General features: G+C 58.1%; 2 protein-coding genes across 2 annotated transcripts in view; both read right to left on the bottom strand.

Moving 5' to 3' along the window:
- LOC121167146 (transcription factor EB) overlaps positions 1-1,416 on the bottom strand; it is a 46,619-nt gene extending 45,203 nt beyond the window's left edge. The window contains exon 1 of the mRNA XM_040996525.1: positions 1,215-1,416. The gene's annotated coding sequence lies outside the window, so the exon portion shown is untranslated. The remainder of the gene's footprint in view (positions 1-1,214) is intronic.
- Positions 1,417-2,936: 1,520 nt separating this feature from the next.
- Positions 2,937-10,912, bottom strand: LOC121167161 (gastricsin). Its single transcript, XM_040996548.1, has 9 exons — positions 10,854-10,912; positions 7,900-8,050; positions 7,600-7,717; positions 6,719-6,837; positions 6,131-6,330; positions 5,091-5,210; positions 4,481-4,628; positions 3,720-3,822; positions 2,937-3,085 (listed from the first exon to the last, which is right to left on the bottom strand). The coding sequence occupies exons 1-9, from the start codon at positions 10,910-10,912 to the stop codon at positions 2,937-2,939; spliced, it is 1,167 nt and encodes a 388-aa protein (XP_040852482.1).
- Between the last annotated feature and the right edge of the window lie 1,844 nt (positions 10,913-12,756).

Raw genomic sequence — 12,756 nt, 5'->3', positions numbered from 1 at the left:
CAGCCAGCCAACCAGCCAGCCAGCCTGTCAGCGTTAAGCCCAACAGCAGCACTCAAGTTTAGCCCAGAAACTGTCCGAGCCGAGCCCTCCCCAGCACCCACAGCCGAGGGGCTGACGCCGGGCTCGGCGGGGGTCGGGGCAGGCGGGGGTCGGGGCAGGCGCCGCGGGGAGGCCGGGCGCCACGAGCCCCGCCCGGGCGCCCTCCCTTTCCACCCCGGCGCGGGGCCGGGGTGAGCCAGGCGGCTGCGGCGCGAACCTGCTCGCGCAGCCCAGAGCGGCTCGGGGCAGCCGTGCGTGAAACCCGGGGCCCCGCGCTGGGAGGGAAGCGAGGGGAGGGGTCCGCGGCGGTCACTGCCCGCTCCCGTCGGGCGGGATGACCAGTGGGGTCCGGGGAACGGTGCGGGCACGCCGATCCGGGGGGGGATCGGCGCAGCCAGGGGAAGGGAGGAGGTGGGATAGGGGGATGATGTGCTCTCCAGGGTATGGAAAGTGGCGGGGCGGGGTGGGGAAGGTTGGGGTACTGGCTGCCGGTGGCCTCTCAGGGCTCAGCGGGGAGGGCAGAGGGTCGTGGAATTATGCCAGGAGGGAAGACACTGCCCGGGGCCTTGGCGCACCGGGTCGCCAAGAGAGACGCCCGCCGCCCCCCCAGCAGCCCGGCCCCGGGGCGTGGCGCCACCCCGGTCCTCCCATTCCCCCCACCATCAGGGCTGGGCCCCGCCCGGCCGGCCTCGGCCCCCGCACGCCTCCCGGCCTCGGACCCTTCCCCCGCACCCGCCGCCCGGCCGCGTCCGGAGGAGGGGTGGGTGCAGGGCCTAGGTGTCCCTCAAACTTCTTGCAAGTTCACTCCCACGCCGTTCACTCTGATTTTCGCGGCCGGCCGGCAAGGCCCGAGGCCGCCCGCCCCTCCCGTGAGGTTACATAAGGGCGCGGAGCAGCCGCCCCTGGCCCGGGTCGGAGGGAGGGGTGCAAGGGCCCCCCGAAGCGGCGGGCGGCGACGCTCGGGCCACGCGCAGGGCGCCCGGGGTGGGAGGGCCGCGGGCCGAGGGCCGGGCTGGAGGGGTGGGTGGCGGCGCGCACTGTCCCGCTCCCTTCCCAACCCACACCCTCACCTCCCACCTGCCTCCGGGACCCGCGAGAATGGGGTCGCGGCGCCTGGATCCGGGGCCCCAGCCCTCGGCGCACCCCGTGCCACCCCCCACCCCAGCCCCGCTCACCTCACTCTGAAGGTCAGTCCGTCCGGCGCCCGAGCCCCGCGGTTCCGGCAACTTGTCCCAAGTTGGGGTGCCCGGCCCGCGAGCTGCGCACGCCGCCCACTCCCCGGCTCCTCCGGCTCCGCGCCGCCAGGGGGGTCCCCCGGGCCACCCTGCCGCCGCTGTCGGCCCCGCCGCGGCTCCCTGCGTCCCGCCCGCGGCCGCCGCCTCCGCTGTCACCGAGCCCCCTCGCCCGGCGCCCGGGCTCCGGCTGTCACTCCGCGCCCACTTCCCGCCGCGCCCGGCAGAGGGCAGCACCCGCCCCCAGCCCCGTGGCTCGCCCCGCCCCCGCCGGCCGGCCACGGTGCCCTCTGGGAAACGTAGTCCTGGCCTCGGACCCGCCAGGCACGCCGGGATTTGCAGTCCGTGTCTGGTAGGGGCTTGCGGTGTCGTTTAGAACTCTGGCCCCATTGCAAGCTTGCTTTTCTGCTCTCAGTCGGAGCAGAAATAACCAGGACTCGTTACCTTATGTCCAGAGGCCTGTTTGAACCCAGCAAGTTCTTTCCAGGAGTCTTGGGGAAACATAGGGTCCCTGACAGAACATGGCGATAAAAACTCAGTTTGCAACCTTACTTCCCTCTAGGTTTGGAGTGGAGCAGGTGCAGGATCCGAAACCTTTTTGATCCCTGCCCTTTGAGCGTAAGGGGTAAGTTTGGGGTCGACCTGTGTTTTGGGGTGACCAGTCCCGGGACCTCTGTCTCATGGGGCTCTCCTGCACTGGCCAGAGGTGGCCTGGGGCCCACCGCCACCACCACCTGTTGCCAGCAGGTTCTGATCTCCGTGTCACCTCCCCCTGTTAGAAGTTCATTGCAGCCATCTTCCTCTGCTTCCCTTGCCTCCCCTCCCCCACCCCCACACCTGTAATCCCAGGTTTCTGACCCTTGGCTAGGACCCTGGGGAGAATGGAGTGAAGTCCAAAGGAAGAACTTCTGATGGCTTGGCTAAAGCAAACACTCACTGTGATTTCCCTGTAGCTAGCTCTCCTTCTTGTCCTCATGTCAGAAGTCCTCTCTGCGTCACCCATAAGTCCCCCCTGGGACACAGCCATCCCGAGGGTAGGGAAACCAGGCAGGCTGGTGCCGCCCCAGGTTCTGGAACTTTCCTGAGCCCATCTCTAGCAGCACCCTCCCTCAAGGACCTCATAGCTGCTGCAAGTGTGTATAGCCCCAGAAGTTTCTAGTGCAAACTGGATCCACAGAAGCCAAGATGGACACCCGGATTTGAGCCGTGAAGGATTGGTGAAGGGCAGGGAGGGTTTCGATCACCCCATGTGGACGTGCACCCAGGCCCCGAGGCTGCAGAGTTGCAGCAGCTTAGCTAGCTGAGCTGGCACAGCATTTCAGGTGGCAAAGCAGAGCAGCATCCCATGCCCTCACCATGAACAGACTCCAAGGGAGGCACAGCCCTCGCCCACCCCATCCAAGCCCTGGCTCGAGCTCCAGTGCCCTTAGCAGCTCTGTCACATACACACAAGGGTGGGGCGGACTCTTCCCAGCTGCACCCTCGGGCCACAACTCCTTTCCCGAAACAGCAGGCTGGACAACAACGTGAAGGGGAGCTGTTTATTGTTGTAAAAAGTCCAGAGAAAGACCCAAGAAGGAAGGCTGTAAACCCGCAGAGAAAACTCAAAGAGAGCAGCGGCTGAGGGGAAGCAGGGAAGCAGCAGTGACGCCCAGGGCCACCAGGTTAGGCGAGCGCAGCGAAGCCCACCCTGTTGTTGGCCATGTCGAAGACGGAGTAGTAGGCCCTGAGGAAGACATCTCCGAGGATCCACAGTGGCTCGCCATCCTGGGAGGACACGTAGGTGGCCTCGAGTCCCAGCATGCATTGGCCGTCTGTCTGCTCAACACAGAGAGGGAATATTTGTTCATTTGCACAGGTGTGACCTGGGCACGCAGCTTGGCTCTGAGCTCCTGGCAGAGGCATGGGGGCCCTCCCCGACTGTACATGAGTCGAGTCATGGTCGGTCTCTACCCCTGAGAGCCTCCAGGCCAACTGCATCATCAGGACAGGGGCTGGCAGCAGAACTGGCTGGGGGAGACAAATTCAGGCTGCAGGGTGTCTTCTCCCCAAGATGGGAAGCTTTGCTCCCCCAAGCAGATCTAGAACCAGGAACCTGCTGGAAATTAGCCCCTTAGCTCCACCCTGAGCAGCTTGGAGTCTGTTCCTGGACCTCATTTATAAGGCAGAAGCAATAGTCTCCCACGTGGGACACTGTGCAGGGTAAGTAGGAGAATGCAGGTCAAGTGTCTAGGGCTGGAGATGGCCCTATGGCCTGGTGCCCCTTGACTCTAGAAACACAATAACAGATAGAGATGCTACAGGCTTGTCGCCTGGAGTCACCCCATGGGAAAAATAAATCAGGGTTTGGGGGGCTCAGGAAATGGCCCAAAGAAAGGAGGAGGAGTGTCTGTGGCGCCCTACCCCTTCCTGCCACACACCCCCTGCCCTCGTGGGGGGGACCAAGACTCACACTGAGGACGTAGGTGGAGGGGGACAGAGGGAACTCCACGCCGTTGATAATGAAGGTCAAGGTGGGCAGGCTGTCGACACTGTCACAGTCCACAAAATACTGCAAAAGGAACAAGGTCAACAGGGACTGTCCCCCACTTCCAAGTGCCACTCAGCCAGCTCACATCAGACCTCAGCCGCAAGCCTGCTTTTGGACTGAGGTGCAGCTCCAAGGAGGGGTGTTTTGTAGAGAGCTCCAGTGTTACACAAGGGGAATCTGGGGAGACCTGAGGCACTCTCCACCCCAGACATGTTCCTGTACCCACCTGCTCCCTCTGAGAAACGGGGTCCCCACCCTTTCTCTGCAGGTATCCTCCAAAAGCACACAGACCTGTAGGCTCGCAGCACTGCAGTTCCCCAAAATCAGTGAGAATGGGTTCAGGAGCAAATCCTCTGCCAGACTTAAAGCAGAGATGGGCTCAAGGCATCCTGGCTCTGTGGAGGCTGGAGCAGCATGACTGCAAACATGCTCTCCTGTTACTTGCTTAGCCCTACACCCCACTTATCCTACCCTGACCCCAAAGCCCAGGACCCTGAGTGACTGCAATTCATTAGTAACTCTTGCCTGACAGTAACCTCCTCCACCCCCTCAGCACAGGTGACTAACTGTCCCAAGTCTCACCATCAGAGACATAGAGGCCAAGGTCAAGGCTCTGTGTGTGTTTCCCAGGAGTTGCCGTGATGCTGGAGAAGGGAGAGGGCAGCCCCCCTAGGCTCACCTCTCCATACTCGTCCTCCTCAGCGCCTGTGGCCTCCACCAGGTCACTCAGGTACGCCTGGGGCACAGTGAGCAGAGACGTGCCTGTGTCTACGATGGCCTGGCAGCCCTCAGAACACCAGCCAGAGGCCTCACCGCCGATAAGGAACCTGAACAGACACAAGCACCCAGGCTTAGCACCTGCTAGGGCAGTAGCTGGTAGAGGGACAGGCAGCAGCAGCAGCAGAATCTTTGGTGCACTTGACCGTGTGCAGTTGAGCCCTACCACTCCTCTCTGCAATACCTCTACCTAAAACAACCTAAGTAGCCACAGGACTTATGAACTTTCAAGGAAGTTTCTAGAAACTCTGAAAGCCAAGGCCACTGCTTCCTTGTACAGACCCATTTCTAACCTGTATGCCATGGGGTGAGACTACAGGGTGCCCAGTGTCTTGTCCCACCCTGCCTTATCCCCACCCCAGCCCTCGTCTCCAGGCTGAGTTGGGCTTTGCAGGGGAAGCCTTGGACATTCTCACTGTGCCCCTAGCAGTGCCCAGGTGTGTGTGAGATCTGGGGTGTCCTAAAGCTCTCTTGCCAAAGTGCCACGTCTCTAGAGCCCACAGCAGACTTACTCTTCAACGCCAATCTGCCAATACAGCTCCCGGGTGACAGAGGCCCAGTAGATGTCCCCTGTGTACAAGCTGCTGTCCACGCCCCCAAGGATGAGCGCACCTCCGTCCGTGCCCTGCTGGCTGCAGGAGACAGGGACAGGTGAGTCAGGGAGGGGATGTCCCTGCTAAGGGAGTGGAAACAGCTCCTCTCCTGGGTCCAGACCTGGGCCTCCCCAAGGGCAGGGCAGGGCGTCCCTCTGACTGGGGGCTCCCCATCTTTGCCCTCAGGTTCCTGACAGGTGCTTCCCCGTGCAGCCCTATTGCCATCTGCCTTTTACTTTGTGCCACAGGAGTCTCACCCAGGGAAGGGAGAGAGCTAGGGCCTGGGGGGAAGAGAAAGACAGTCCATGGGGGGGCGTGGAGGGAGAGAACGGGGGGGGGGCACTGGCACAAGCTCCTGCTGTGTACAAGCCCAGAGGCTGGTCAATAGAGGCAGAGTGGATCAGCACCATCAGGGAGGAGAGCAATGTGGAACCTCAGCTCCAAGGGATGGCGCCACAGAGATTAGCTCTATCTTTGACAGGTGCATGGCTAATTCTGATGGAGAGGTGGGGGAAGTGGACAAAATGAGGTCCATAGGCCCCAAGTGACTGTGCTCCAGTGTGCTTGCTGGGAGAGATAACCACCCCATTGTAGGCTTCAGCACCGGGCCTGAACAATAGATCAAAGAAGATGAAGCCACAGTGGGTACAGACAGGGGCCATGAACAGCTCAGAAGGAAGGGACAAAGGCAAGAGGAGCTGAGAATCAGGTGTAACAAGCAAGGTGGAATCAAGTTCAACTGGAAGGAAGGGAGAGAAGTGCGCAGAAAAGTGGCAGTGGGCTAGAGACAGTGAAGGTGAGAGGGGAGGAGCACGCAGGAGCCAGGGAGGAAGTCTTGCAGTCCAGGTGTGGCTTGCGGGGAGGGCAGACGGCAGCTGGAGAACCCCCTAGTGGCCGGCACTGAGCTTTTGCTATCCCTGGCTGCAATGCAGTGGGAAGTGGGGGTGGCAGCTGCTCACCTGCCCAGGTAAAAGCTGAAGACGTCACTGCTGATGGCGCCATCCTGCAGCATGCCCTGCAAGGCTGTGGTGGCGTCATCCACAGAGAGTGCGGGGTAGGCCAGTCCCAGGATGCCGTCGAAGTCCGCGTAGAGGAAGTTGGTGCCTGGCTCGGTCTCACTCAGGCCAAACTCCTGGTTGGGGACCTTGATACTCTGGATCTGGGTGGGGTCACAAAGGAGAGGAGTTGATGAGGCTGGTTGCCACTGGGCTCTCTTCACCTGGGCTCCTGCCTACAATTTTGGACAGGTCTTGCAACAGCTGCTGCTACCTCCACCACCTCCTCCTCCTCCTGGAGGCCTTCCCTGCCTGTAGCAGCCCACTCCCCAACCCTCATCTCCTTCTCTTCCAGACCCCCCACCCTATAGGTTTCCTGAGGGAAAGGACCATGGGCACCCTACTCATTATGGTGACCCCAGAGCTTGACACAGGATAGCCCTCCTGAGCCCCCATGAGACTGATTTCTTATCCCCTTCTCCAGCGTCTTAGACCTTGTTTCCCAGGTTCTGCCCATCCAGCTCACAGCCCCACCCAACACAAGCCACTCACAGTGAAGGTGTCATAGCCGAAGAAGCCGGTGAGGCTGCCACTGCCGTACTCCAGGGAGAAGGTCTGCCCATCCGTGTAGTAGGTGGAGGACTTGCTGGGGTTGAAGCGGCTGTGGGTGGCTGTGGGGGACAGCCAGGTGGTGAGGGCTGCCCAGCAAGGATCTCTCCCAACACACAGCCTGGGCTCACACCCCTGGTGGCAGGGATCCCCTGGTGGCCAACTGAAATTCCAGGCATGGGAGGTCCCTGGGACTGGGGCTGGCCTTGACCCCGAAGGCCCCTAGGACTCTGGCCACCACTACCAGGCTCCTGGGACTTTAAGCCTCCTGGAGGGCCCCTAAGACTCTGTTTCTCGGCAGAGTGCAGGGCACATAGATGGCATAAATGGGCTCTTCCTCAAAAGATGGACTGGCAGGGTGTCCAGGGCATATATACCCTGTGTTCCCCCAACCACCACTCCACAGGAAGTTGATACCAGGATCCTGAGTTAGCATAGGGGGCTGGCCAGTGAGGGGTGCCTTGAACCAGGGTATACCAGACCCAAACTCCAAGGCCCAAGTGAATGTGACCCATCTCTCAGACCACCACTGGCCAAGCCATGTCCCTTAGACACACTCAGTGAGAGCTTACAAGATGTGATATGCACAGGGATGGAAAGTTCTATAACTATGCAATGGAACTGAGTGGAGATTGCACATGAGCACAAGAGTGCTGGGGCATGCAATGAACTTGGACGAGACAGGGCTGGCATAAACCGATGGACAGTCCTACTGAACAGAGCAGACAAAGGAGCCACCTGCTGCAGGCCAGTCCCTGCTCCCCACAGCACAAGTCCTTGCTCCCCCCAGCCATCCCTTATGCCCAGTCCTGCCCATGACTCACTGCACGCCTCGCTCTGGCAGTACACAGAGGGCACCCACAGGTTGGAGGAGCCAGTGTCGAAGAGGACCAGGAAGTCCTGGGGTGGAGTTCCGATGCTGATCTCTCCAAAGTAGGAAGCCTGGGGGAAGGATGGAGGGGAGCAGGTCCAAGTCTCCGCTGGGCAACCCCAGCACAGGCCCCTGCCCATGCTCTGCCCAGTCTCCTGCAGGCAGTGAGAAGGGGCTGCTGGGAGGAGAGGGCACCGTGGCCTCAGACTCTGAGGACAGAGCAGGGGCTGGCCGCAGGAGGGGCAGGACTCACGTCGAGGTAGTCCATGGGCTCATAGGTGACGCTGAAGTCGTCGAAGCGGTACTTGAGAGCGGGATCATGCTTGTGGGTCTTCAGAAAGTCCTTCAGCAGGCCCTTCTCCCTCAGGTTCTCACGAATGGATTTAAATCTCTTCAGCGGCACCCTGCCCAAGGACTCCAGGTCAGGGCAGGGCCCGCCTCCCTCCTGTCCGGTTCTCTCCCTCCTTCCCGATAGGCCCCCTCCTCCCTACTACTTGGTCCTCCCACGGCTGTTACTTCTATAAATGTGTATTTCTGTCTCTTCTTCTTTCTCCCTTTGCTTCTCTCTTTTGCTTGCCTTTTAAGATGTACTTCTTTGTTTGAAACACCGAGTTATATAGATAGAAATCTTCCATCTGTTCATTTACTCCCTGCAATAGCTAAGGTGAAGCCAGCCCAAAGTCAGGAGCCTGGAACTCCATCCAGATCTCCCACATAGGTGCAGGGACCCAAGCACTGGGGTCATCCTCTGCTGCTTTCCCAGGCGATTAATGGGGAGCTGGATAGAAAATGGAGCAGCCAGGACACGAACTGGCATCCATATGGAAATGCTGGCACTGCAGATGGTGGCTTAACACACTATGCCACAGTATCAGCTTCACTTCCACCTTTTAGAGCTCTCCTCCATATCTGCTCCAAGTTAACTTCACCTGTGCAAGGTTCCCCCCAGGCTCTCCAATACTTCAAGAACTCCTTCCCAGGAAATGGAGGAAAACTTTCAGAGTCACCTTTGTCAGGGACATGTGCATTTCTTGGGAGAAAGTTTCTAAGAGGGAAGTTCACCAAAGAGAGCCAGGCATGGCAGTAGCTGGGGCAGGCAGCCTGGCGGTAGCTGGGGCCCAGGTTGTGCTTCTGTTGTTGTGCAGTGGCTCGGGCTCTCCACAGGACACCAGGTCCTCACGGAGGGCGACTGGGAGTGCAGTAGCTGGAACTTGCATGCTTGTCCCCAATCCCCAGCCCTCTAGGCACAGTCCCCCTAGCGCTGTCTTCCTCCTGGGGGTGTTTGCTGCTACAGCTTCGTGTGCCTGCAGGTCCCCCGGGCCAGCTGCAGCCTCCAGCATCCGTACCTCTTTCCCTTCTCTCACCAGCTCCCCTGCCCCTTCTTCAGGACCCTGCCTTGTCTAAAACTCCTCTGCTACCCACGGCACACTGAAAATTGCTGCATGCCGGTCCCCTCTACTGAATTTGCTGGATGACAGAAACTTCTAAGAGGAGCCAGCTCTGTGTCTGAGCAGGTACACCCCTTTGGCATCTTCAGGGAGTGTGGGCAGGACCACTTCCAGAACCCCCTGCGGGTACCTCAATCAAGTCCCTTCTATGAAATGACATAGCCAGGGTAGGTGTTATGGTATAGTGGGTTGAATCACCAATAGTGATGTCCACATCACATATGGGGGCCCTGCTTTGAATCCTGGCTTCTCTGCTTCCCGTCCAGCTCTCTGCCATGGCATCCTGAAAGGCAGCAGAAGATAACCCAAGTGCTCAGGCCCCTGCAAACACCATGGGAGGCCCCTGCAACCCACATGGGAGATCCTGGCTTCTGGATCATTGTGGCCATTTGGGGAGTGAACCAGCAGATATAAGATCTCTCTGTCTCATTCAAACAGAAAATAAATAAATCTTAACAAAAATGCAAACGCTGAGCCCAATATGAGGGTTCAGTGGCTAAAGTCCTCACCATATACATGCTGGATACCATATGGGCGCTGATTCATGTGCCAACTGCTCTACTTCCCATCCAGCTGCCTAGTTGTGGCCTGGGAAAGCAGCAGAGGACGGCCCAAAGCCTTGAGATCCTGCAACCACATGGGAGACCCAGAAGTTCCTGGCTCCAGGCCCAGCACAGTGGCCTAGCAACTAAAGTCCATATCTTGAATGCACCAGGATCCCATATGGTCACTGGTTCTAATCCCGACAGCTTCACTTCCCATCCAGCTGCCTGCTTGTAGCCTGGGAAAGTAATCAAGGACAACCCAAAGCCTTGGAACCCTGCACCCATGTGGGAAACCTAGAAGAAGCTCCTGGCTTCGGATTGGCTCTACTCCAGCCATTGTGGTCACTTGGGGAGTGAACCATCAGATGGAAGATCTTCCTTTCTGTCTCTCCTCCTCTCTGTATATCTGACCTTGCAATAAAAATAAATAAATCTTTTTTAAAAATAAAAAAAAAGTTCCTGGCTCCTGGCTTTGAATTAGATCAGCTCTGAACATTGAGGCCACTGGGGGAAATGAACCAGTAGATGGAAGATCTTTTTGTCTCTCCTTCTCTCCATAAATCTGCCTTTCCAATAAAAATAAAGAATTCTTTTAAAAGATGTAAATACTCTAGTACAATGCAAATGGTATATAAATAATCACCACCTGTATGGCTTGTGAAGAATAACAAGAAAGTCTGCACATGCTCAGTACAAATGCAATTTCTGGCTGAACAGACAGATGCTGACCCTTTGGTCAGAGCGGAGGAATGGGCAGCACAGCAGGCCCGAGCGTCCTGACCTCCTGTGGCCCTGCCACTTGCACCCCCAGGGCCACTGCCCCACCACCTTGGACTCAAAGGCTGCCGTGTACTGCTGTTTCTGCCCATGTGGGTCTGACTGCTGCCACTCACCATGAGGCCTTCAGGAAAATGTTTAGAAAGGAATATCTTAGCCCTTAGGTGGCAAGGAGCCACACCCATGATGGAGGAAGGGACTGTGCTTTTTTCTTAGCCTAGAACTTTCCTGAAGGCAGTGGTTGCATCTCTCCACCTTTGTGTCCTGTCTGACCGTGGCAAGGGAACGAGGGCGGAGCCTTCTCTTCCCCTGGCCAGAATAGAGACAGTGAGGCCGCCCCTAGCCATGCTGCCTGCCTGCCTGGGTTGGCCTTTGCCAGGCTCCAAATCTCTTCCCGGAGTGCCCTGCACCAGCAGCCAGACCCCAGACCTACTCACTTGATCACTGCTGCCTCCAAGAGTTGGAGACACACCAAGGCCACCACCAGCCACTTCATGATGCTGCTGCCTCCTGGCTGACACAGACCAAGAGCTGCTCCTCCAAGTTGTGCAGTGAAGAACTGAGCCCTCTTTGTCCCTTTATACTTGCCCAGGGTCCAGCGGCTCCCTACACTACCTCCCCCCCACGCACCCCCATCCCAGGCGAGCATCACCCCTATCCAAAATGTACCTTTCATGGTTTTCATATCACTTCTTTCTGTGTACTTTCCTGTAGCAGGCCATTCATCTTATTGACTTTCCAGTACAAGTGTCAGAGGCCAGGAGGCGTGAGCGATAAGTGAGAACAAAGTCACCGCGAGACAGAGTGGCAGAGATTGTCTCTGGTCCAGGAACCACAGGTGTGATGTGGTCACCTTAGGGCAAGAGCCGGAGACAGGTACGGCCCGAGCAACAGGTACGGCTGTAGGTTCTGTTCTGCTCCCTCTGCCATGAGCGGCCGCGGCCTGGGCATCTCACACACTGGATGCTGGGAGCCATCTCCCAATTGTGCTTTGCAAATTGTTGCCTGCAAAGGGGACAACTTGTTGAGAATTAGGGGTTTGTAGCGGATGCACTTGGAGGTCTGACTCAAGGCTGGTTCTCAGCATGCCCATGTTCTTGGGGAGTGGAGTTCAGGTGCATGACCCCCTAGGGTCATCAGTTGGAAGGATGGTTATGATGGTGGTGGTGAGAATGTGCCCATGTGGCAACAATGGCAGGGCTGCTGGCATTGATGCCAATGGAGGGCTGACATCAGAGCCATTGGGACAGCTTCAGAAGCATTCAGCATAGCCCAGGACTTGCTGCCAGGGACCCTGCTGGTCCCTTGCTGTTGTCCATCACTGGCACTCATTCTCTACCCCGCTGTGAACCTGCCTCTATCTTCTTACATTCCCCTCCCCCAGCCTCTTTCAAACGCTTGGCTGCTCTGGCCAGCAGAGCCAGTAACGTGGTCTGGGGATGAAGCACCAACAGGAGACCAGTGATGGTAGAAGTCTCTGTGAAGTCTCCCTTTATTGCTCCTTCACCTCTCCTTATATACTCTTCCCCCCACATCCTCATTTAGCAGGATATTGGATACAGATGAGTCCAATTAGTCTAGGTGTTTTTAGCCACAAACCCAGTTCCTTTTCCTGCCCAGGCCAACGAGGAGCACTATTCAACTCCTTAGCCCACAACACTTGGCTGCCCTTTTTTCTGGTTTCCAGGTCCAATTCATGCTGCCCCCTCACCCGCCCCTATTCACATCTCCTTGCCTCCCATAACCCTCCTACTCCATTTCTTCAGCAAGGCATCTTCTCTGCCTGAAGTGCCCAGGAGCAGCCCACTGCCAAGTCACTTGGTCCAGGATGAGTGGATCCCAGTGCCAGCATCTTCTCTGCCTCCCAGTACCCTGCACCCAAGGTCCCACTGTGATTTGTCAAGCCTTTGGCCCATAGGCAAAAGGCCAAGGTCAGCCCTGCCTGCCAACCCCCATACTGTGAATCTATGGGAGAGGGGATTTTTGTCCACTTTGGCTGCTGCCTCTCACTGCCCTCAGTGCCATGGAGACTACCCGGGCCCGGCAGAGAGAGTGAAGTCCCTGCTTGGCCTGTGGCTCAAGGCCAGGTCAACTCTAACCCATCGCCACAGACCATGAAGGCACCTCGGGTAGGAGATGCTCAGATTTACAAAGAAAATTCTAGGGCTCCTTGGCATCATGCCAAATCCAAGGGCTCCCCAAAGCCGCATGAGGCCAATACCAGGGCTATCCACCCCCTGTGAGTGGGTAGAGACTGTTTTCTCATCTGGGGAGGACTCCAGGGGTTGCAGCTGCCGGGCTAACCTTCTCTAAGTCTCAGCTGTATCATATCCCTGGCCT

Source organism: Ochotona curzoniae, unplaced genomic scaffold (assembly GCF_017591425.1).
Source record: "Ochotona curzoniae isolate NIBS_2020 unplaced genomic scaffold, NIBS_Ocur_1.0 patch341, whole genome shotgun sequence".
Lineage (NCBI taxonomy): Eukaryota > Metazoa > Chordata > Mammalia > Lagomorpha > Ochotonidae > Ochotona > Ochotona curzoniae.
Note: the sequence above shows the minus strand (reverse complement) of the source record. Positions and strands in the feature narration are given on the sequence as shown.